Source organism: Schistocerca cancellata, chromosome 2 (genome assembly GCF_023864275.1).
Source record: "Schistocerca cancellata isolate TAMUIC-IGC-003103 chromosome 2, iqSchCanc2.1, whole genome shotgun sequence".
NCBI classification, from domain to species: Eukaryota; Metazoa; Arthropoda; class Insecta; order Orthoptera; family Acrididae; genus Schistocerca; species Schistocerca cancellata.
Genome location: NC_064627.1, coordinates 279,516,870 through 279,543,257, shown reverse-complemented (window position 1 = coordinate 279,543,257; position 26,388 = coordinate 279,516,870). Strand labels below are relative to the sequence as shown.

The 26,388-nt window shown below is 42.4% G+C and overlaps 1 protein-coding gene across 1 annotated transcript in view; it reads right to left on the bottom strand.

The window, feature by feature from the left end:
• The window catches only part of LOC126161617 (mediator of RNA polymerase II transcription subunit 14), a 188,776-nt gene that overhangs the window by 52,975 nt on the left and 109,413 nt on the right, over positions 1–26,388 (bottom strand). Inside the window, exons 17-19 of the mRNA XM_049917572.1 lie at positions 13,995–14,132; positions 11,272–11,444; positions 10,712–10,906 (exon numbers count right to left, since the gene is read on the bottom strand). Of these exons, the coding sequence (XP_049773529.1) occupies positions 10,712–10,906; positions 11,272–11,444; positions 13,995–14,132 (506 nt within the window). The remainder of the gene's footprint in view (positions 1–10,711; positions 10,907–11,271; positions 11,445–13,994; positions 14,133–26,388) is intronic.

The following is a 26,388-nucleotide window of genomic DNA, read 5'->3' as shown; positions in this document are numbered from 1 at the left end:
CAACAGCAATGACATGCAGAAAGAGTACCCCAACACGTAATGTTATGATCCAGTCGACAGTAACATAGAAAGACAAAAACTGAGTCATCATCATCATCATCATCATCATCATCATCATCTCTTGGCACAAGGTGTTCTTTCTTTGCAAGGAAAGAAAGTAGGGAGGGGTCACAAAGTACGAAAATAGTGGTATGAAGGGAAGTTGAGGGACAGTTAAGAGAGAGATTGACTTGAGGTGGGAGGATTGTACTCAAGACTAGAACTAAATTTAGCATGTGGGGAAGGGGTGGTGGGAGGGGGGCATAGGAGCCAAAAACAAAGAGACAGTTCAAAAGAGAAATAATTTTATTCATTTCTACGCATGGATTATGTATTTATTTCTTCTTCTTCTTCGTGGATGGATCACTTAGGTCCACGCATAACCAACATTTGTTGGCCTTCCTTTTCACCCAGTACTCCTTCATATGCAACGAACGAGCTAGTTTTCATTGGGCAGACCACGTATGTCGGTTAGTTTTTCTCTCTTCTTCCTCAAAACCCCGTGTGTTTGTGATTTTTTTTTATGTCATTTCTGTCATGCAGATTTAGAGACCCTAATTCTCTCAGGTCTTTTTCCGTCTGTTTGTACCAGTTCAGTCTTGCAGTTTTGTTCTTTAAAAATGCATGGATTTTGTGCATTAACCCGTTTGAGTCCATTCTTTCTAAATGCCCCATGAATTAGATTCTTCTCATGAACATTGCGTCTGTTATTTTGGAGATATTTTTATATATTTCTGCACTGGGTTTCGGATAATGCAAACTGTCTTATTTATTTATTTGGCAATTGATTTTTTAAAGAAATTTTCCACTTCATGAGGTTAATGGCCGGCCAGTTTGAGATTGTTCACCAGGGGCACTCCCTCCCAATGTGCAACTACCTGCAGATTTGTTGGAATCTCTCAGTAACAGATTTTCATAACAGGGAACAAAATTCCTCACTGACAAACTATTGTTTATGATCTATTGCACTGAAGATTAGAGAGTGCATTTATCAGTATAAAAAAAAAGAGCTTCGCTGTACAGCTTCAATGTTCACATAAGACATTGTTGATTCACAGAATTTCACCAGCTAACCCTGCCTAATGGCAGAACTTACAACTACATTGCACTTCAATCACAGAGTACTTGCAGTAATGGCTTGCAAATAAACAGTGAAACTGAACCAAAGGTTGCTGAGTCCCTCTAAGCAACGTGTGTTCCCTAATTACATTTCACTTGCCAATCAGACATGATTTTGGTAATACTTGGGTCCCCCGAGTACATGAAGATCATACAATGATTTCTCTGCTGTTACCACTGACTATAAGGTTCATATCTCAAAGGTCACCCAAATGGACCACACCAAACAAATCACACCATTTTCGTATTACTAAGGCTCACGTGTTAAATGTAAAATTATCTCCGCTATGGCCTGCTAGCTCCCAAAAAGTTACCTGTTCCATTTCAATTCTCTTAGCACAAAAATTTTCAACCTGTTGGCCACACTGATTTTTTACAATTATGTGCCTACTTTATTCATAGAAAAGAATGTCTCAATATGGAAGAATGTAAATAATTAAGGAGTCAAGAAAACCACTCACCAAATAGCACTGAGTCATTGACAACCACGTAAAAAACAATACAAAGAATGAAAAGTTTTAAGATCATCATAGATTCAATAGATATAAGTCATGTCACATACATAGTTCCTGCTGGTCATGGTTGGTTGGTTTGTGGGGGTTGAAGGGACCAGACTACAAAGGCGATCGGTCCCTATGCTGCCCATAAACAACATCTTTATGTAGTACATTTCTTCAACTATGGGAAAAGGGAAATGGATGCCTTTTCAGTTCACAGACAGGCTGTATTTTCCCAGCATTTCTAGTCTGATACACTTATGTAAGGATGCAAAATAACTTCAGTGAGCTCACGTTTATAGCATAGAGGTATTTATACCTAATTAAGGGAGGTCTTATTTGCAGTTATTAAGTGACCTTTTATGTGAAAAAAACTAAACAGCTGGAGCTGTCAAATTGTCCACCACAATGAAGAGACTACCCCCAAGCATAAAATGCTTTCAATATGTATTTGACAGTGACGATTTCATTGTCCCCGTTATCAATGACTGAAATACTTTTTGCATCTTGATGGTATCAAATGCATCACCTCTGCCTCAGCTCTCCCAATGCCTGAAGAGGCACAGAGGCTTAAATTGCTTCCTCTGAAACAGAAAGAGGTCACCTACAGTCTGTGAGATGAGTGATTGACATTGATAGTTCAAACAGCCAAATGGTACTGCTGTCTAACGTGGTTTACAGCGCTTCATGCTTGTTTGCTACTGCAAGTGTTCTCTAGCAGCTAAAACAAGAGTGTCAATAACATGCACTTTGTATTTGTATGCATGAATTTATTTACAGTTGTTACTTGTAATATAAAATCTTGAAAAACTGAAAAGAGTTATTTAGTATCCAATATGCTGAAACATCATAAAGTTATTTGTTAGACTTCACAATGGAAATGAAAACTATTTTGGCAAATCACTGAACATTTAGCTTTTCTTTCCGTTGTTAAATATTAGGATTATTAAATAGTTCTACAATGAGGAACAGATTAATTTATCAGTGTCTTAACAATTATAATATGAAGAAGGTACTCTCAATATGATGAAACACATAGGTCAATGGTGTGCTGCCACCTTACATTCCTGAGTGTGTTGTATTTATGACAATGGGCAAACACCACTCACATTACTGTCAGAATATGATCTAGAACAGTCTTCTTCGGCACTGCTTGAACTATCACTGCTCCCTCATGGATGTATAATTAATTTTTGACTCATTCGTCCACAACACCTTCATTTTTGGCTGCCTCTCTGATGACACTTGCAGTGGGCTTCAACGTTTGTCATTTGACTGCCGGCAGCTATGAGATGGTTTTCAACTTCAGAGATCATGAATTTTTTTTACTATTTACAGCAACATATTTTTTTACTTATGCTCGTACACCTTTAATGACACTGAAGTGACAGTGGTACAGAGGATGCCCAAAGATTTCATGCCCATGCTTTTTAGAAATTTCATCAATTACATATGTTAAAAATTGTGGTTTCTTTTGTGTCACAATTTCGAGCAATTCCACCTTTATCAAAATCATTTCTGAAAGCTACTTTTCATCGTTTCAGGCACTGAATATCACCATCTTTCTTTGTTGCCGGAGTTGGTGTCTTATCATGAACAATGGGATGACAAGGGACATTGTGCATAACAATCAACTGGTGGACTTACGAGATTTGTCATAAGTGATGTCTCGTACCACATTTGAAAAACAACACTGTTCATCTCCTTGTAGTAATCACCTATCCTTTTTGAATGAAACACTGACAAGCATCTTGGCACAAAGCTATCTGATGTACCAGTATGTAAAACAATGATTTGTGTTCCTTTTCCGACAGGCACCTGAACAGCTGAAGCCTATGTCGTGCAGCTCTGTATGCAATGAAAATTTGCTTCTTTTAAAAAGACGTTTGGGATATATATACAGCAGAATCCCACTAATCTGAACCCTGGTAATCCGAACGTTCAGTTAATCTGAACATGAAAAATGTTAGTCTAAGTATGGAAAACTGTGCAGTAAACTGATGTACATACACCCTATTTTTATTTACACAGTACAGTAAACATGTACTAGAAAAATTGCCAAGAAAACATCAGGTTTAAACAATGCATAACAATGAAAGAAAAGCTGCCAAACTTACTAAAATACAGCAGACATTCTATCCATACTTTTAGATGACAAAAACTCATTGTTTTTTGGCATAATGAAGACAGTTTCTTATATGACACTTAGTTGTGCCATCATCTCATGAACATCAAATAAGCAGGTGTAGCAGTGGGCTGTTGCCCAAAATAACGCAGCACGAAGGTCAAGGGCTTCTGCTGCGTCACTGTGTGTCCTTTGTCACTTTCAGGTTCATAGTCACTTCCGTCACAACAGTCCACTTCTTCCTGGTCTTGAGTCACAGCAGCAACTAAATCAGCATCACAAAGGTTCTCCACACATCCCCATCTGCTGCCAAACTCATCTACGTCTCCTTCACTAGCTTCTTCACATCCAGGGACGATTTGTATAATTTTTAGTAGATTTTCCTCTTCATTTTCAACTAGGTTGTCCTGAAATTCAAAAGATCTCTACTATTTTCTCAGAGTATTTTCTGAAATGTTCTGCCATGCCTCAGAAGCCCAATAAACAACATCCTTCACATTGGTCTTTTTTATTTTCTCCACTAAAGGAATGCTATCATCTTGGATCAGGATTCTTAAAAATTGTTTTCTGTAAATCAGTTTTAATGTTTGCAGTAGACCCAGGTCCATCGGCTGTAGAAGTGGTGTAACATTCGGTGGCAAAAACTTCGCCCCAATTTCTCCATCACATAATTGTTCAGAGCTGGGGTGAGATGGCTTGTTATCAATCAAAAGGATTGAACATAGAGACAAATGATTTTCCTTAGAAAACCGCCGAACAGAGGGAACAAACTAGCTGTGATACCATTCTTTGTACAGCTTACCATTCATCCATGCTTTTTTCTGGTTGCGATGATATACGGGCAGGGACTTCATGATGCAGTTTTTAAAAGCTCTGGGCCTAGCAGATTTACTGATCAGCATTAAAGGCAGCTTATGATTACCAGCAGTGTTGCTGCACACTACTAAAGTCACGTGATCTTTGCACATTTTAAAACCAGGAGCATGGTCTTCTGCTTTTGATGCCACGCTTTTTGTTAGCAATGCCCTAAAATTAAGGCCAGTGTTGTCAGCATTATAAATTTGTTGGGGAGAGTACTTTCCCCCTCTCATCATTTTTTCAAACTCACCCAAGTATTCCCTTGCTGCATCACGGTCAGAAGAAAGCTTCTCTCCAGTAATTGTTAGCTGACGAATTCCATGGCGTTTTTGAATCTGTCCGAGCAACCTGTACTCTCACTAAAAGACTCATCACCATTAATTAACTTGTTCAGGTAAACAGCCTTCTCCTGAACCAGTGGTCCATTCAAAGGAGTTCCCCTTTTTCTTTCCTATGTAAACCACTTTATCGTACTGGGACTGTTTCAAAGTCTGTCGAATTTCGAGTGTTTTTCCTGAAGATGTTGCACAGGACTTTTCAAGCTTCACTCTGTTCTTCTTCCAATCACAAATGGCTGCTTTACCAAAACCCAGTTGTGTTGCCAGTTTAGATACATTCTGACCATTGTCTATCTGCAAATTATCACCACTGGCTATCCGCTTCAAAGCATTCAGTTTTTCTTTGAGAGTTAAAGTTGTATGTTTCCGTTTACTTGTGACGAAAATACATACACCACTACACCTGAACGAATACAATACAACTGTTACACGTGCCAGCGATCAATAACTAACATAACAAAGCACTTTGCGAGCCAACTGGCAGTGCACTGACCGTAGACACTACAAAGGTCTCAAGAATGCACAACAACCGGGGCATGGAGTGATAGTGAGCCATTGTTCCCACACTTGTTCCCATTTGTTACCATGGTGTACCTACTTACCTGCTGGGTATACTTCATTCTCGTCACCATAATTCCGGTTAATCCAAACAAATCGGTAATCCGAACAACATCCAGTCCCAATTAATTCAGATTAATGGGACTCTACTGTATATGACAACGAATAACATTTTTCTTGAAACTGACAAAGTTGTCACTTGGTTCTATCTCAGCCACTTCTTTCCTGGTGTGTGCAGGCTTGTTGTGCCACTCACACACAGTCTATACTACACTGTTTTCCCCTATTGGTACAACAGTATTCTTGCTCATTTCCAGTGTTGTGTATTCCTCTTAATAATCTGAGCAACTGGAAACAAGGTTTCAACTTTTTCCTTTTCTTTCTCAAAGTAGTCACTCATCAAACACATGAATTCGCAGACCTGGCTGTGCAGTGCACACTTCTTCCTCCATTTCACTTCACATGTTGGGCTGGCACTGTTTATTGCACTGAACATTGTTTAAAATGAAACAGAAGCAAATAAACACTAACAACAACAAATGAAATAAACTATGAAGTGAACTACTTAAACATACAATGAAACAACAGCACCAGCTGCACATGAGACACTTATGGAACATTTCAGACGTGCGCGATATGTTTGCAGAGCACCAATATTGCTGCTTCTACCTGCTCCAGTGCAGTCCATCTTTGGCTGGCTATCTGTGGTTGCTTGGCAACGGAACAATACTACTGAGATGTCAGTACAAAAGACTACTCTCCCAGACTACACATATTATGAAACATCAGATATTTCAACACACGTCAAGTAGTGCATTACAGCAGATTACTGTTCTTTAAACATGATCAATCCTAATCCGTCAGACGTATTGAAAAGCACCTGTGAAAGAGTGGTAAATGGCTCCAATCACTGCATCCCACTCTACACACGCTAGCAACTCCTGAATGGAAGAGATTTCTGAAGTCTACCAGTAACACAGTTTATGGTGAGAGATAGGCAGTAACATTCTGGTCGTTCATTAATTCACCACCAAGTCACTACCCAACATAGTTACACGGCTTTACAATACATACATTGTCAACAACAGACACCAGGAAGATATCAAATTTATCAATCCAATCCCTTTTCTTACTAACATTACATAGGTTACTGACAACATCACACTTACAAATTAAGTACTGCTCAGCTATTGTTTATAGGAATGTTGTTTAACATGAAAGCTCACTCACCAACTGCAAATAAGTGCTTAATAAATTGAAAATAATTTCACTATACAAATATCGAAATCAGTGTAGTTATTAGTTATTTTGTCTGCTTACAGAAGAGATCTGGACAGAAAATGCGCTGGAAATATATTTAGTCAGTAAACTGAATAGTGACCAGCGCTCATTGTGGATGAAGTCGCCTTTCCAGAAAGAAGACTACAACTGCTGTACAAGACAACTAGTATTCAATTTACCCTGTAGTACTGTGTAACAAGGTGCAGAGTTTTATTCAGAATCTGTCCATATATTTTTCTAGCATTTGTATTGTAACAATCATATTTGTGTTCAATGAAGTGTTCACACACTTTGCGAAAAATACCACCCCCCTCCCCCAAGCATCTCTGCACTGCGTTGTCGGCGATCCATATGGAGTTGCTTTTTATGACAAAGTGCAGTAGGGAGAAAAAGTGTTAATACACTTTGTGAAAATATCCACCCCCCCTCCCCCCCCAAAGTATCTCTGGACTGTGTACCAGTGATCCATATGCAGTTGATTTTTGTGACGAAGTGTGGTAGAGAGAAAGGGGAATAGACCGCTTGCTCTTCATTTTGCAGATCTCTTTGTGGGGGAGGTGTATGCCCAAATCTGACAACCTAAGGTCCCTCACATAGGTAACCTTGACCCCCACTTTTCCACCCTGTTACATCCCCAACACACACAGAAATGCTATTTTTAATAATATGCAATTTTTCCAGCCTCTGCAATGTGGAAACTATAAGGGACAATCAAAAAGTTCTATTCTGAGAGCATTGCTGCAGTGCATATGCAATGTAGTTCCCTCGGATGCACATAAATGAGCACTGACATGTAAGTAAGGGACTAGTATGGCATTTGTGTCTGTCTTTTTCATGTAAACGAGTGTGTGAGCAACATACTTTATTTTGTCCTAGTGGTTTATCTACCTGTAGAACACCCAAGTGTAGTGAAAAGTTTCCAACCGATACTTAGTGAACAATTTTTCTTTCCTACAGTACGTGGCGTAGCGGGTAGTGCTGTAGATAAGTGGAACCATGGCCAAGTGTAATCAAAACAGGCCGCCGTGTAAGCGTGAGGGACATGCGTCCCTGAATATTTATCCATATTTCATGTGACAACTAGTCTAAGATTTGAAATTGACAGTACATCAAAGGAAATAGTGCTCATTCATGAGCATTGTCAGCATTTCTCGTTTTTCATTAATACTGATATGCATGGGCATAACTGAACATTCTTGCACACCTACGAACACTCTGCTGCAATCTGCACAGTAAAAGATTTGGGTGTTGTTCTGTTAAACAATGGTTTTACCTGCCAATGTCAAGCATCCAAAGAAATGCACTACCCGCATTATTTACCAGTTTCAGTTAACTAGTAGCACTTAAAGTGACAACATCACTAACACTCAACCAAAAGATTAAAGTAATTGAAGCGAGTGAGAAAGACAAAATCTCTGTGCATGAAATAATGTTGTATTTCACATGTGGTAAAACACAACTTCATCATACATTACGAAACAAAGGCAAGACACAGAACGAAAGGGAAAGACGAATGGAGAGAAAGATGTAGACGACAGGAAACGAAGAAATTAATGAGATAGTGTGGGAATGGTTTGTAAGTGTGCAGGCAAAAGACTCACCTTTGTATGGGCCCATGTCACAAAGTGAGTCTTGGAAATACACAGTGTAAGGCAATCATAAGGTGCCTGGACAATTTCAAAGCAAGGCACAACATTGTGTGGAATGAAGTGTCTGGGGAAGTTAAAGATGTGCAGGAAAGTGTAGCAACAGAATGGAAGACAATACTGTACAATCTAACTGTGAATTATGACCTGAAAGATACGTTCAGTGACAATAAAATGGGACTGTTTTACTGCACACTACCTTCAAAACTGCAAACAATTAGAGGTGAAAAGTGCACCGGCGGAAAAATGTCAAAGGAAAGACTTACTGACTGCTGTATACAAACATGTTAGATGAAATGAAGAAGCCACTGGTGATTGGAAAAGTGGCAAAACTGCGTTGTTCCAAAAAACATAGATGTCAGTAATCTTCCAATCTCATGGTGAAGCAATAAAAAGGTCTTATGGAAGACTAGCTGGGCTCTTTTAATGCCAAAGTCAAGAAAGGAAAACACTAAGTTCCCTTTTTCCTAGACAACACAACCTGCCACCTGAATGTTAAGTTATCAAACGTGAAATTGGCTCTATTTCTACCAGGTTGAACCAGCCTCACTCAACCCATGGACCAAGGGTTATTTACAAATTCGATTCCCATTATAGCTGATTATTGTTGCAGTCTCTTATTCTTAGTGTTGAAGAAGCTGAAAGTGCATTTGCTCTTGCACAGTCAATTTCTGTCCTGGGTGCCGTAAATTGGATTGGATTGAATTGGCACTAAGGGAAGTAAAGCCCGAAACTGTTAGCAAGTGCTCCAAAAAAGCGAGTTTTGTAGGTCAAGAACAAGGCACCTCTGTGGTCATCAAAACTCAAGCAACTGGAGACGATCGCATTCGTAGTGATGACCTTCTGTCAACTTGTTTCACTTTTACTGCAGCAAAAGATTTAACAGAAATCAGCGACACAGAATATGATCAATAAGAAACAAAGGAAGGAGAAGAGGAGCAAAATAATGTTACTAGAACAATTAATATGGCTGAGGAAGCTATTACATGAATAAACGATGTTATGCAACTTGCAGCACACACAAATTCTCCCAAGCTGTTGGAACTATTGTACAAAGCAAAAAATTGTGTGGAAAAAACAATTTTGAACAGGAAATTCAAATATGTTTCTCTCCTTCATATGTAGCGAAAAAAAGTTAAATGTAAAGGAAATAAAAGACCAGAATAGTATGTACGTACATACAACAATAAATGAATTTAGAGTAATAATACAGAAATTCTGCATTATTTATCACCTGGTGTAGCAGTCTTGTGTTTTATTGTACAACATAAATGAACATCTACTGCACAGGGGTTAAAGTATGTAAATACATGTACAATTACAAATTTATACTTTTGTGCATGATACCTGACAAATTCTATGTAGCCTAGTAAGTTTTGTGTAATCCGGAAAGTTATCAAATATGGAAAATTATTTTAGTCGCATGTGATTCTATTTTGAGCATGTTTTATAGTATATATCTTTACTCTTCATATACTCTTTCAGCAACATATGTTCTCTTTTCTTTCACTTCTGTTCAGTTTTTCATTCCTTCTTTTCCTCCAGTATGATAACAGAATATTCGTTAATTTTCTTATCTTGATCACTCACAGTCTTTGGTTCCTAATTATCTAAATTAAATTGAGATTTTTTCCCGTTGCAATTCATTTGTATCATAACCTACTACTCAATACATTCATATGAAGTCCTGTAGTAATTATTTTCATGTAATTTGTATTTTTCCTCTTGCACTTGGTTGATTACAGTCATTTTCCAATAGCAAATTTATTTCATCTACAATCAGTCTCAACAAAACACAACAATCACACAAACTGGGAGCTACAAACTGCAATAGTCTGCAAAAATGTACTTTCTTATATTCAAACAATGAAAAATCTGGGATGGAATTTACAATTGGCAATGGTGCTACTGATCGCAGTGTGGCTACAGTTGCCTTAGACTGCAGTCATGTGTGAGTTGCATTTGTGTGTGTGTGGGAAGGGGGGGGGGGTCTATTTTTGACGAAGGTCTTATGGGCTGAAAGCTTCATTTGCCTCACCATATGGTGAGTAACAACTTTCCTTTTCTTATATTCAGTAATTTCACAGCAATGATAAATTTTCAAGCTAGCATGAAAGCATATTCCAGTGAAAATAGGTCATCTTATTTTCTATCTAATATGCGTTATGACTATTTCAAATACACTAATAACTTTTGCTTATATAAAACTGCCTTACTGACCTACAGTGACAATACAACATATAAATCTACCTTGAGGCCTTGTGTTGGTGTGAACTCCTCCACAACATTGCTGCGATCAAATCGACTGTATGCACCATCCCTCAGGCTAACCAGGCCACCGCCACGCATCTTTACCTCGAGGCAGTACATGCTCTGGTATGAGAGGCGTAACATTGTTGATGACTGAGGCATTATCGTAAATGTTTGTACTGGAACCTGTGGTCGCTATATGAAGCAAATTACACAATTAAGGAGCATACAAGCTGTAATTAAAGAGTCATCCCTATACATATTATTACATAATTAGATAATGAAATTAACACAAACAAATAACATGTGATTTTCAAACATGAAGAACAAAATGTGTGTCCATAGCAACACGCTTATTAACTGTTCTGTTATACTTCTTGCTATCCTTTTATTTAGGTAATACATCTCCTGCTTACTGCATTATTAACAAACATAGATAAACAACTCCAAGCAACATTTGAGTTTAATTAAGAAAGATAGAACTTTACAAATATAGAAGATACAGTGCGATAGTGTTTGAACTAAAAACTGCACAACCTTAATTTTTAATTTTTGCATACCGAATTTCGGACTCCCAGCTGTGGCAGAGTTGGTAATTTGCTGATGGAGATGAGAGGTTCATAAGTCTCATGCAGGATGTGTACAATTTGCGCCAAGTTACGGTGACGATTTAAGTGGGCTTCCAGTTGCTCTCTCATCAGAGAATGTGCATTCACACAATTGTTAGCAGCTCCTAGAAAGAAAGAAAAGCATTTATTTATTTAATGATTCTAAAATTGTGATCCATACAATATGACTAAAACCTGCTTTGTGTGAATAAAAAGGGGTGTACACTCATTCTGTCAGTCATTCTGTCAAATTTAGAATTACACACACACACACACACACACACACACACAAACACACGCACACAGAGAAAGAGAGAGAGAGAGAGAGAGAGAGAGAGAGAGAGAGACAAGTAGAATGCAAACTCAAAACCGGTGTCACAATATTAGCTTATTCACTGAGCTCCATTTCTTAAGGTTCCTATAAGATAAAGAAAACAATACGTTAATATTTCTTGTTCTCAACTGAACTAACAGTCCCCAGATATACAGTGTCGGGTATGTGAATGTTTTTAGACAGTCAGCAGCTGCAGTCACTGTTGCCAAAGAACACTTGGTGATACTGTAACTACATACTCCACTTCAGTTGTGTAACTATTCTGAGCAACAATTTATGTTTTCAGGGTGCCTTCAGAACCTCTTATTTAGCATGTGATATGGAATAGGTTTATTCCTCATGTGAAGTGGCTTCCAAATGCTCATATACAATATATTCAAATTCATATATGTATAATGATCCTTGTTTTACATTCCATGAAGCAAGAAAGTTTCACTCTAGCAATTTCAGCTGGACATAAATCAATTTATTAGAGCATACAAAGATTTGTAGGTTCTCACATTCTGCTGGCAGAGTTATCCCCCAATACATTTAGCTATGTAACTTTTGGCACAAAGCTATAAAGAGATCACAAAATTCTTAAGACTAGAATCAAAGAGAACTGTGTTGAAAGTTCCTCTCACAGGTACCAACTGTGCTCTGGACTGGTACTCAAAATCGGATCCCTATCTTCCATGAGAAATGCTTTTACATCCTAATGTACTTCTGCATGCTACTTGGTCTCACATACATCTTCACTCTGTGTGAATTCTTCTACTTTTCAAAATCCAGATAGACTTTCCTGCATACCATGCTGGACTAGGAAAAAGGATGCAGGAGGGCAGTGTCATGACCAATGGACTGTTTATAAAAAGAGAGCCAAAAGCAACAAACTAAAGAAAAACTTGCATCTCTATATTTTTTGTTTTTATATAAAGATTTGAAAAGTTATAGTAAAAAAAAAATCTGTGACAGAGGAGGGCCATCACCTTACCAGTTTCCAACACATGAACATCTGAAGAAGGACTAATGCACACATTTAATTTAAGGGCGTTTTGAATCCCTTCAAAGACAGGGCACAGGAAAATGTTAATTTACAGGCATGGAAGGGAAGGGAATGTCATTTCAAACCTCGGGTCTGGAGAGGCCCAATCACAGAAATGATTAGGAAATAACTATGGGCTATCACAATTAAAATTCCAGAGTTTTAATATGTGTGGTACTTAATGCCGATAGGTTTAACAGAGGAGGAAGAAGATAGGTAAATGTATGAGCTACTTGTGCAGGTTCAAACTATAATAGTGCCAGTGAGAGGCCAGGTAAACCAAAACCAGCGCCAGAACCATTAAAGTCAGTAGTTTCCGTGCTTGTGGTCAGCCTCTGCAAATGGATTAAGCATTCAGCTGGTAAACAATGCATCAGTTTATTTAAATGGCTCTAGTGCAGGATCATTTTTCCACATTTGTGTGGTATACTCCAAAACGAAGTCCTGCACTACAGTCCAGTCCTTTCCTGTGAGTTTCTCCAGTTTTGTTACGATCAGTAGCCTGAGATTTATATCTTTGTCTTTTCAATGGCTTGATAGACAATAAATGCACTGTGTAATGAAATATTTAATTAGCTCCCTAAACATTTTCATGTGTCACTTTACATCTTTTATCTCTTTCCATGGGAAAAGGTTTCGGATTTCTTCTAACTCATTCACTTTCCGACAAAGATTTCCTTATATTTAGCTGGCAAAGCCATCTCAACAGATGTCAGAGAAATGCAAAGTCTTATCAGTGGTTCATTGATCACTTCCTAAATTGCCCACTTTTCCAAGTACAAAGATGAGATATTCAAATGTAATTTTAATAATAAATGACAAAGCTTTAATATTTTGAGAAGTAAAGTGAACATAGCATATATCTTTCAGCGGGGGGGGGGGGGGGGGGGGGGGGGGGGGGGGGGGGGGGGACACCCACACACACAACCCAATTCATTCATCGTGGCAGTTTTTCTTTTTCCAAAGCTTGGCTTCATAAATGGTCTTTTCTACATGCATGTCTGTGGACTAAATGCCTCCTCTATTTGGTGAGTGGTAAACTACCTAATGTACATATTTTGGATTCAATACATGACATTCCACTACAGTATTTACAAAATTATCTGAATCTTCAATCAGTTTAATAAAATAAGCGTAATGGTAAATTAATTTATGTATGGTCAAATTTTCTTTGATCGAGAATTTTGGGGTTTTTATCATTAGTGGTAAATGCAGCACACACAAGCACCATTACATGATATTTAAATGTTTCAACAATTAACATTCTGCAAAACATGAAGTGTACCACAATATTATCCAGAATAAACATATGCTTACCAAAAACTAGCTTGAAAGCTTTATCAGAACTGTTCCAGTGGACTGTAACTGTGGCACTTCTGTCAGGACCATATCCCAAAACAAGTCTGCTGTAGCTGTATGACTTGATGCTCACAATGTTGGAGAGATTGTATTTTTCTACAACAGTAAAAAACAAAAATTAGCAACAGAACAAACAGAACAGTAAGTACAAGTGAATAACATAACATTAAAGTACCTTGTTGGATATACACATAATTAATAACAACGATCCATAGAGGCATGGAAATGATGTACCTCAACTTTAAATATGACACTCACACATAAAAATCAAACCCATCAATCGCAAATCCTCCAACAAATGTCTCAAGTTGTTCCGCAGCATGCCTGCTTTAACACAAATCTTTGATAATGAATGGCGAGCACAAAAAGTCAGTTAAAATTCAATTGTGAATTTTCAGACAAATGTCATGAGCACAAATGCACTCATATTCAAAATTTCAGATGATGTGTTTATATTGACTTCAACAAAATAGCATAGGTCATACTTATGCAGATATTAAGTCATGAAATATTTCAACAATAGCTTGCGTGTTAAATTGTGCTGACATATTACATGCTAATAACAAATTTTATCCAAATTGTAGTAACCAAGTAATACATGAAACTGCTCCAGCAATACACAGAACAATTGATGTTAGTGGTGCAAATTAAAAGAACATAGTGAGAGTGTGTCGTCACTGCTCTGTGCTTATATAGGTCCAAACCACCAGTAGAAGCTGCAGCTGAGACCATACTGTGTGCATGTTTCCTACAACCAGCCTCTAGTGGCCGGCCTGTACTGGTACACTTGGTGGTTGATTTAAGTACAAACACTCAGCGACACTACACTGTGCTCACACTCACATGCACTAGTAGCAGGATACAGCACAAATAATTCTGTCTGCTGCTCAAAAATATGAAAATGAAGACTGAAAAATAGTAACTACTGCTATTTGTTTCACTTTCTACCAACCCTTTTCCACATCTTTTATTCTCTCTTGCACCCACCTGCTTTCCCTCTCCACCTTTGTCATTTTCATGTCTTTATTTTTTTTTTTTTTTTACAATTTTACATGGATTTATCTCCTCCTCCTTTCCTGCCATTTTTCAATTTGACTGATTTACATTCCAGGGAGCACTACAAGTTGCAGCTCTAATCTTTCACTGCAGCCTAGCCGAACTCATAATTTATGCTGGTGGTGGTTGTCGGGATGTTTAAGGGGGACTAAACAGCGAAGGTCATCAGTCCCCCATTCCAAAATCAGGCGAGCCGAAAATCTACGGAGTAGGTAAAAACCAAAGGGGGAGGGGACGTCCCCCCAGGCGCTAAAAGAACACAAATGGAGCAACAAACATTCTGGACAAGAACAGGACAGAGGAACACCAGACAGAAAGAAACAGAAGAAAGGAAGACGGCAAAAAAAAAAAAAAAAAAAAGGGAAAGAGTCAACCATCTCACGGCACACCAGAACAGCAACAGACACAAGGACAAAAGACACAGAAACGGAAAGGTGCAGGACCTCCCTAAATCGAACCATAAAACGGACTACCACGGATAAAATTTAAAACGTCATCAGCCATGGAGGCATCGTCGGATAAAACCAAAGCCAAAGTGCCCGGGAGATTAAAAGATTGCCGGAGTGTGCGCAGTCGAGGACACTCCAGCAAAATGTGGCCGACCGTCAGCCGGGACCCACACTGACACAGGGGGGGATCCCCCTGACACAAGAGATGGCCATGCGTCAGGTACGTATGGCCGATGCGCAGCCGACACAGGACCACCGAGTCCCTGCGAGAAGCCCGCAGGGAGGAACGCCACACAGCGGTCGTCTCCTTGACAGCCCGCAGTTTATTCGGGGCTGTCATGCCACGCCACTCAGCAGCCCACATCCCAAGCACCTTACGGCGCAACACCAGCTGCTGGTCGCGAGCCGTAAGGCCGATCTCCAAAGCTGGGGCGTCTATCGCCCCTTTGGCCAGCCTGTCAACACGTTCGTTCCCCGGGTTGCCAACGTGACCTGGCGTCCAAACAAAAACCACCGAACGACCAGAGTGGGTAATGGTGGAAACAGACTCCCGAATAGAGGACACCAGAGGAGAAGAGGGATAGCAGCGGTCGATGGCCTGGAGGCTGCTCAGGGAGTCACTGCAGATGACGACGGACGCACCTGAGCAGGAACGCATATGCTCAAGAGCGCGCAAGATGGCCACCAGCTCTGCAGTAAAAATACTGCAGCCAACCGGCAAGGAGCGTTGCTCAACATGGGCAGCGTGAGCGAAAGCGTAGGCAGTGCGACCATCAACCAGGGAACCATCAGTGTAGACAGGCTCACAGCCTGAAAATGATTCGAGGAGCGCAAGAAAACGGCGACAGAGGGCCACAGACGGAACCGAGTCCTTAGGTCCCTGTGCCAAATCCAGACGGACGGACGGCCGGGACAAACACCAGGGAGGCGTAGGTGTACAGACCCGGAAGGGAGGCAGAAGAGGGAATGACCCCAGTTCGGACAGCAGGGACTGGACACGGACAGCGACGGAAAGCCCAGACCTAGGTCGCCGTTCGGGCAGATGGAGGACCATGGCAGGGAAAAGCAGGCGACGATTGGGATGGCCTGGCGAGCAATGTACGTGGACAGTATAGTCGGCGAGCAGACGATGGCGGCGAATCTGCAGCGGGGGAACCCCGGCCTCCACCAGTAGACTATCCACGGGGCTGGTGCGAAAAGCGCCAGTTGCAAGCCGAACCCCACAGTGGTGTATGGGGTCTAACAACTTCAACACTGAGGGGGACGCAGACCCATAGGCCAGGCTCCCATAATCAAGCCGGGACTGCACAAGGGCCCTGTACAACCGCAGCAGCGTGCAGCGATCTGCACCCCAAGACGTGTGGCTAAGGCAGCGGAGGGCGTTGAGGTGCCGCCAGCATTTTTGCTTCAGCTGAGTAACATGAGGAACCCATGTGAGTCGGGCATCAAACACGAGTCCCAAGAAGCGGCAAGTGTCCGCCACTTCAAGCAGGTGGCCGTCGAGGTAAAGTGCAGGATGAGGGTGGACCGTCCGACGCCTGCAGAAGTGCATAACTCGAGTCTTGGGTGCAGAGAACTGAAAACCGTGAGTCAGAGCCCATGATGCTGCCTTGCGAACGGCGACTTGCAGCCTGCGTTCGGCGACTCCCGTAGTCGTGGAGCTAAATGAGATGCAGAAGTCGTCGGCATACAAAGAAGGAGACACCGACGACCCCACTGCTGCAGCCAGACCATTAATGGCCACTAAAAATAAGGAGACGCTCAACACCGAGCCCTGCGGGACCCCATTTTCCTGTATGTAAGAGGAACTAGAGGTGGCACCGACTTGCACCCGGAAAGAGCGGCGCAATAAAAAGCTTTGAAGAAAAGCCGGGAGCCGACCACGAAGACCCCACTCATGCAATGTGGCGAGGATGTGATGCCTCCATGTGGTGTCATACGCCTTCCGCAGATCGAAAAACACAGCAACGAGATGCTGACGTCGGGCAAAGGCCGTACGGACAGCAGATTCCAGCCGCACCAAATTGTCCACTGCAGACCGGCCCCGACGGAAGCCACCCTGGGATGGAGCGAGGAGACCGCGCGACTCAAGGACCCAACACAAACGCCGCCCCACCATACGTTCGAGCAATTTGCACAAAACGTTGGTGAGGGTAATGGGACGATAGCTGTCCACCGCCAGTGGGTCCGCACCGGGCTTCAAGATGGGGACAATAACACCCTCTCGCCATTGCGACGGGAACACGCCTTCGCTCCAAATGCGATTAAATATCGCGAGAATGTGTCTCTGGCAGTCCCTGGAGAGATGCTTCAGCATCTGTGCGTGGATGCAGTCCGGTCCTGGTGCTGTATCAGGGCAATCGGCGAGGGCAGCGAGGAATTCCCTCTCGCTGAAAGGAGCATTGTAAGTTTCAGAACGACGCATGTGGAACGATAATGGCGTCTGCTCGGCCCGCTCCTTGAGAGAGCGAAAGGCGGGGGGATAAGTTGCAGTCGCAGAGCTCGTAGCGAAGTGCGCAGCAAGGTGTTCAGCAATGGCGGCAGCGTCCGTGCACACAGCGCCGTCCAAAGAGATCCCAGGGACACCCGTATGGGTCTGGTGTCCATAAATCCGCCGTATCCGGGACCACACGAGCGAGGGGGAAACACGGGAGCCCAAGGAGGAAACATACCGCTCCCAGCACTCCTGCTTACGCCGTGCAATAAGACGGCGGGCGAAGGCACGGAGCCTCTTAAAGGCGATGAGGGTGTCCAGAGACGGGTGCCGCCTATGACGCTGGAGAGCCCGCCTACGGTCGCGAATAGCCTCAACAATCTCCGGCGACCACCAGGGGACAGCCTTCCTCCGAGGGAGGCCAGAAGAACGGGGGATGGAAGCCTCAGCCGCTGAAATGATGGACATGGTTAAAACACGAACCACCTCGTTAATGTCACCCTGTGGGGGAGACTCAATGGTTGCAGCGGAAGTAAAAGCTGGCCAGTCAGCCCTGTGGAGAGCCCAGCGGGGCAAGCGCCCAGAAGAATGACACTGGGGCAGTGACAAATAGATGGGAAAATGGTCACTACCACACAGGTCAGGGTGCACTCTCCAGTGGAGGGATGGGACAAGGCCAGGGCTGCAAATAGAGAGATCGATGGCCGAGAACGAGCCATGGGCCACACTGAAATGCGTGGGAGCACCGGTGTTCAAGAGGCTAAGGTCGAGCTGAGCCAACACATGCTCCACGGCCCGACCGCGAACATCGGAGACAGTCTCACCCCATAGAGGGTTGTGGGCATTGAAATCGCCCAGCAGCAAAAAAGGTGGCGGCAGTTCGGCTATCAGAGCAGCCAGGACATGCTGTGCGACAGCACCATCAGGTGGAAGGTAAATACTGCAGACGGTGATAGCCTGTGGCTTCCACACCCGAACAGCGACAGCCTCTAAAGCTGTTTGTAGAGGTACAAACTCGCTGTGAAGAGAGTTAAGGACATATATGCAGACGCCACCAGACACCCTTTCATAAGCTGCCCGGTTCTTAAAATAACCCCGATAGCCACGGAGGGCGGGGGTTCGCATTGCTGGAAACCAAGTTTCCTACAGAGCAATGCAAAGGAAAGGATGACGGCTGATAAGTTGGCGGAGCTCAGCTAGATGGTGGGAGAAACCGCTGCAGTTCCACTGGAGGATGGTATTAGCCATGGATGGGAAAGGCGTGAAGGGACTGGGGAGGCAGATTACGCCTCCGGGGCCCCTGCTGCTACTGAGTCACCACCTGGACAACAGCCATCCATTGCATCCGAGGGACTGGCGAGATCCATGTCCTCAGCGGACGCCAGAATCTCCACCTCATCTTCGGATGCAGAGGGAGAAGGTTGCGGAGGGACAGGTGCCACCGCAATTTCAGGATGCTTGGGAGCCTTTTTCTTCGACTGCTTTGCGCGCTGTGCCTTAGGTGGGTCTGGCTGGGTGGGCCTCACTGTGTCAGTCTCAGGGACTGAAGACGACCGTGACGCCCTACGACCAGCAACTGGTGGTTGTTTGACAAACTTGCGGGCGTCCGCTTTGGCACTGTGCAAAGCCTGGGATGGGAGGGCCCCAAGGGACCCGTTCCGGGCGAGAGGAGCCGAAGAAGGCTCACGCTTCTCCGGCTGGGAAGGGGGAACAGATGTCCCCGGTGGTTGGGGTGGTGTTGCTCCTGAAAGAGATGGAGCAGGAGCAACAGGGAGTGAAGTGCCCCCCGCAACCAAGGGGGCCGGTGAATTCTGGCAGAGCTGAGAGCGAACTCGTGTTGCAGCAGTGGCATAGGTAGACGTCATGGGCACGGGATGGAGCCGCTCATATTTGCGCCTGGCCTCGGTGTAGGTTAGGCGGTCCAGGGTCTTATATTCCATTATCTTCCTTTCCTTCTGGAAGATCCGACAGTCCGGTGAGCAGGGGGAATGGTGTTCTCCACAGCACAGTTAACACAGATGGGAGGCGGAGCACATGGAGTATCAGGATGCGAAGGACGTCCGCAATCCCGACACATGATGCTGGAAGTACAGCGAGATGACATGTGCCCGAACTTCCAGCATTTAAAACACCGCATCGGAGGAGGGATACATGGTTTCACATCACAACGGTAAACCATCACCTTAACCTTTTCGGGTAAGACATCACCCTCAAAGGCCAAGATGAAGGCACCGGTGGCGACCTGATTATCCCTCGGACCCCGATGGACGCGCCGGACGAAGTGAACACCTCGTCGTTCGAGGTTGGCGCGTAATTCATCGTCGGACTGCAGAAGAAGATCCCGGTGGAATATAATACCCTGGACCATGTTCAGACTCTTATGCGGCGTGATGCTAACGGAAACATCCCCCAACTTGTCACAATTGAGCAACCTCCGTGACTGGGCAGAGGATGCCGTTTTGATGAGCACAGAACCAGAGCGCATCTTGGACAAGCCCTCCACCTCCCCGAACTTGTCCTCTAAATGCTCCACAAAAAACTGGGGCTTGGTCGACATGAACGATTCTCCATCAACCCGCGTGCACACGAGGTACCGGGGTGAATATTCTCCATTGCCTTCTTTAGCAAGACGTTCCTCCCATGGAGTAGCTAGGGAGGGAAACGATCTCTGATCCAATTTCTTCCCGTTGAGGTTAGACCTCGATCGCTTAGAGACTGCCGGTGGAGGCCCACCAGCGATAGATGATGTACCACGCTTCATTGCGGGTCATCCGCCCTGATGCCACCTACTCCGATCAAGGGCCCTCCCCACGGGCGCCACTCAGCCACAGCAAAGGCCACCTGGCAGGATGGCCATTGCCGGGAGTCCCGATGCCCCAGGGCGATGGGCATCTACTCCTTGGCATACGTGGGTAGTTAACGGCGCAGGCATCAGTAGAGCGATCCCTGTGTTGTCAGGGGGCTACAACCAAGAGGGTACATGGCGGCCCCACCACAACGGACTGGCTACTGTGCTGGATCTTAGGTGCAAAAATGGCCAAGGTCGTCGTCGCAGTTAAAATAAACACTGCAGAGTGCAGTGTGGTAATCGCCCAAGAGATCGAAAACGAGCGGGACACCATTGCAACGACGAGAAAGACGGCTAAAGGTCTAATTGCACGACGGATACAGTGCACCATGTAAGGCGCCCTTCCCCAATTGGCTCGCTCTTCGGAAGAATTTAGAAAGATGGAGGTCAAACCCGAGAGGGGACCATCACATAAGGCCGAAACATGTGAGACTCCTTTTAGTCGCCTCTTACGACAGGCAGGAATACCGCAGGCCTATTCTAACCCCCGAACCCGCAGGGGGGTAATTTATGCTCTGGAATGTGTTAGTTGTTACAGACAATTGTTACTTCTAACTTATTATCTAGAATTTTTACATCTCCTGGCTCATTATGAACTGTTATTGAGAAAATACTTTACTATAAAAGAAAAATAATAAATTTGAGCTACAGCCAGAGCTTCGGCTTTTTGTCTTGTTGTCTCTCTTCACAGTTGCACAATTGATCTTGCCATCTCTTCTTATGTATTTCCAAGGCTTGCTTTCCTTTTTATACAAAATTGTTTATGGTTATAGTTATTCTTGTGTTTGTTATTTGGTTGTTCTTCCTACTATCCCTAGTACTGCATCCTCATTTCAAGTGTTCAAAATTTTCAATTCTGTATAAATATCTTTGTTTCTTTTCATTTTATTGAACTGTACATCTCATCCCTCACAAATTGACCACATTTCTTTGGAGCATTGCATGAATAGAGGAGGGCAGTATATTGAGGGTGGCAATAACAAAATATGTATGTTTTTTTTAAATAAAATGTTTCACAGTGATATATTCCTATTAACATTGTTCTAGAATAGCTCATATTCTATGTCATCAATGATCTGACTTGAGTCATAACTAACTCAAAAATTGGGATTCTTTCCTGAAGAACGTAATGACTATAAAGCATGGTTCTGAGACATTAGCTGCCATTAATGACTTACCCAATTATGTGAAAGAAACTACTTGACAATGCTAAGATTAACTAGACAAAAGCAGGAAGGAAATTAGTATTACTGTTACGAATTTTTAAGAAAAAAAGCTTAAGCACTCCTCAACCTGAAAGGTGGTATGTCCGTGACTTTCTCTTACCTTTAAATAACCTTACCCAATGCATTATAAGAGAACTACAGTTTAACCTGGGCTCTGAACTACAATACAACTAGGCATTCTTCACATTGACAAATAACTGCCATAGATGAAAGAAGTGATGTGTGATACAGAAAAATCATAATTGACTGTCTAATGAATCCATGAACTTTGGATTTTATTTCTGACAGTTTTTTGTTCATCAGCTCACACTAGTTATTCCAAAATATGTTCGACTGAACATACACTCTAAGATAAAAAAAAAAAAACTACACAGGAGTTACGCAAATTAAGCATAAATTGATTTAAGTACAGGTATCGATGGAAAATGCGAAATTGTAAACTTTGTCAGCCAATGGATGAATGTGTGATGCTGCAGCGCAATTTCACCACACAACTGGCCAGGATGGTACATAGGGGACATGTAGGTACCAGGGCACAAATTGTTTGCAAATTTCAATTCATGGACTCAGTTAGGTAGCAACTATGCCTTGCAGACAGGTGCATGAACAATATATGCAGATGTCAGAGAGGATGTCTCAAAGAAGCTGGTTGGAGTACTCGGTGAATCACTTGACATTTGAATAGGAGTGATGCCCCTATTCGACAACACTAGCAGGAATGGGTGAGTCACAGCTGAACACAGCACCAACAAGGAAGCAACTGAACTAGAGAGACAACAGAATGTGAGGACCAAGTAATCGTCACAGAGGCACTCAGGGTCCAGGAATCGTACTCTTCATTGGTCTGCCATGCAACTGATGCTTCAGTAACCACAACAACAATTAATAGGCAGATCACAGAAAGGCAGTTGAGCTTATGGTGCCCCTTGTGTTTACTACCACTGACTTCTGTACACCAACAAGCCCATTTGCAGTGGTGTCAGGCACATTCAGCCTAGAATCTCATTGAATGGAATAGAGCTGTCTTTAGTGATGAGTCCTGCTTCAAACTGAGTCCCCATGACCAGCACAGATGTGTCTAGAGAAGCCACAGACAGTGGTGGGATACCAACATGACTGTCGTCTGCGTAAGGCTCAACTTTTCCCAATTGAGAAGGTTTGGAATATTTATTATGGGTAGGGCCATCCAACCAGCTCAGGATTTTGACATTCTAATATTTTAATTGGACAGAATTTGGCACAATAGCCCTTAGAGGGACACCCAACACTTCTACCAATCAATGCCAAGGCGAATAACTGCTTGCATAATGGACAGAGGTGTTACACCCGGTATTAGCATGAGTCGACCAATTCCAACTACAGCTGACTGATGTTATAGTCATATGATATTATGTTTTCTCATTTGTAAAATGCACAATATTACATTTTTGAATATGTAAAGCAAGTTGCCAATTTTTGCACCACTTTGAAATCTTATGAAGATTTGACTGAGTATTTGTGCAGCCTCCATCAGACAGTACTTCATTATCCATACGAGGTCTATTCAAAAAATTCCAGAACTTTCGTAATTTTGTGCAAATGGTGTGTTGGAGTGAAATGCAGTTGGCATCCCTGCACATGGCTGGTTTAATACATAACTGCCGGAAGTTTCATTGTTGTATGTCTGCTAGTTATTGTTCAATGCTGTTTTGAGAAGAATGTTATGTCACACAGTTTGTGAATTTCGAGATGGCAGAGTTAGAGGAGCAACCTGTCTGCATTAAATTTTGCATGAAACTCAAGAAAACCTTTACAGAGACAGCCTAGTGACGTAGGAAGCCTACGGTGATGAGTGCTTAAGCCGTACTCAGTATTACAAATGGTTCACATAGTTTAAAAATGGCCAAAAAGAAGTTCACGATGACCCTTATTCAGAATGCCCTTCGACATCTACTGACAACGCTCATGTCAGGAATGTCGATGAAATTGTGCATTCCAATCAAAGACTGACTGCCCGAAATATTGCAGAAGAGTGTAACATTTCAGTTTAATCTTGTTATGAAATCTTGACAAAGCATATTGGAATGCATTGTATTACTGCCAAATCCACCCCACAGCTCATGAGTCAAGATCAGAAACACCTTTGCCTTGAAATCTGTGAAGAACTTTTGGACTGTGCAAATGACAATGAGATGTTCCTTAAGTGAAACATAACTGGTGATGAGACATGGGCCTATGGTTATATGTTGACACCAAGATTCAATCATCAAAATGAGTCAGGAAAGATTCTCCAAGACAGAAAAAAGCTTGTCAGCCATGATGATACTTTTCTTTGACTTCGAAGGATTAGTTCATCAGAAATTTGTGCCACAGGGACAAATTGTTATTCAATGGTACTATCGGGACACGCTGCGATGCCTGCGAGAAAATATGAGAAGGAAAGAGCTCGAAACATGGCAAGACAATTTGTGGCTCTTGTATCATAATAATGCACCCACACATTCATCCCTGTTGGTGTGTGACTATTACACAAAAAGCAAAATCAATGTGCTGCCTCATCCTCCGTACTATCCAGATCAGGCCCTTGTGGACTTCTTTTTTTTTCATTTCCAAAGTTGGAAACCCCATTGAATGTATGAAGATTTGCAATGATAGCAGAGATAAAAGAAAACTCAACAGACGTTGCTTCATGTGATCCAGCCGGAGGCATACCAAGACTGCTTCCAAAAGTGGGAAACAGCATTGGGAGCAGTATATCAATTATGGAGGAGAGTATTTCAAAGGAGACTGTACACGAAAGGTAAGTGTAGAAAAATTTTGTGGTCAAAGCTCCAGCATTTTTTGAATAGAACTTGTATCCGCATCATCTGTGAAAAGTCTGAGGGTACTACATCAGTAGCATTCTAAAAAAATGTACACGATAGTTATAAGAATAATGTGCATAGATAGTCCCAGGGAAACTGTCAAATCCTCCTTTGCCATACTGTTGATACACTTCTACATCTACAAATTTATTGCAAGCTCCTTTTTCTGAGAACAACATGTATTAATCAGTCTAGATTGTGAATATTTTTGTTTGCTACACTTCCCAAATGACATTTCAGCTACTGGTCATCACATAGTTTAGACAAAAAATATGTCATCATATTTACACCACAAATAAGGTTTGCTAATGACACTGTAATTCTGTCAGAGACAGCAAATGACCTGGAAGTGCAGTTGAATGAAATAGAAAGTGTCTTGAAAGGAGGCTTTAAGATGAACATCAACAAAAGCAAAACAAGGTTAATGGAATGTAGTTGAATTAAATCAGGTGATGCTGAAGAAATTAGACTAGGAAATGAGACACTTAAAGTAGTAAAGGAGTTTTGCTATTTGAGAAGCAAAATAACTGATAATGTTTAAGTAGAGAAGATATAAAATGTAGACTGGCAATGGCAAGGAAAGAGTTTCTGAAGAAGAGAAATTTATTAACATCAAGTGTAGATTTAAGCTTTGGGAAGTCTTTTCTGAAAGTATTTGTACGGAGTGTAGCCATGTATGGAAGTGAAACATGGATGATAAATAGTTTAGACAAGTGAGTAGAAGCTTTCGAAATGTGGTGCTACAGAAGAGTGCCGACGATCAGATGGGTAGACCATGAAACTAATGAGGACATACTGAATAGAACTGGGGAGAAGAGGAATTTGTGGTAAACTTGACTGGATAAGGAATCGGTTGATAGGACATGTTCTGAGGCATCAAGGGATCACCAATTTAGTTTTGAAGGGCAGCGTGGATGGTAAAAATCGTAGAGGGAGACCAAGAGATGAATACACTAAGCAGACTCAGGAGGATGTAGGTTGCAATAGGTACTTCAAGATGATGAAAAAGCTTGCACAGGTTAGAGTAGCATGGAGAGCTGCCTCAAACCAGTCACTGGACTGAAGACCACAACAACAACAAATAAGTGCAACTGGCAAACCGACAAGTGCAATGTAACATTTAGCAGAATATGAGACTCAGTAGTACACAAAATAGATAACTAATCTGACAGACGACAAAGCATAATGCAAAGATACAGATGAAATGGCAATACGGACTGTTAGCAGAAAAAAGAATTAGCAACATTATGAAAAAGAATGAAGAACTCAAGCTGGAAGATAATAGAATAATTTAACTTTAAGGGCCAATGTTGCTGGTACAGACAATTATTCTGTGACCATTCTGATCATCAGTGTTGTCGGCATACAGCCAGTCTAGCTTGACACGTGCTGCACGTACCTTGGAGTGTATGTGGCAATAGTTTTCGTGTTATGATGTGTTCCACTCCATGTACGATCTGTCACTCAGTGGATAAGTGTGCCAACTATTACCTTTC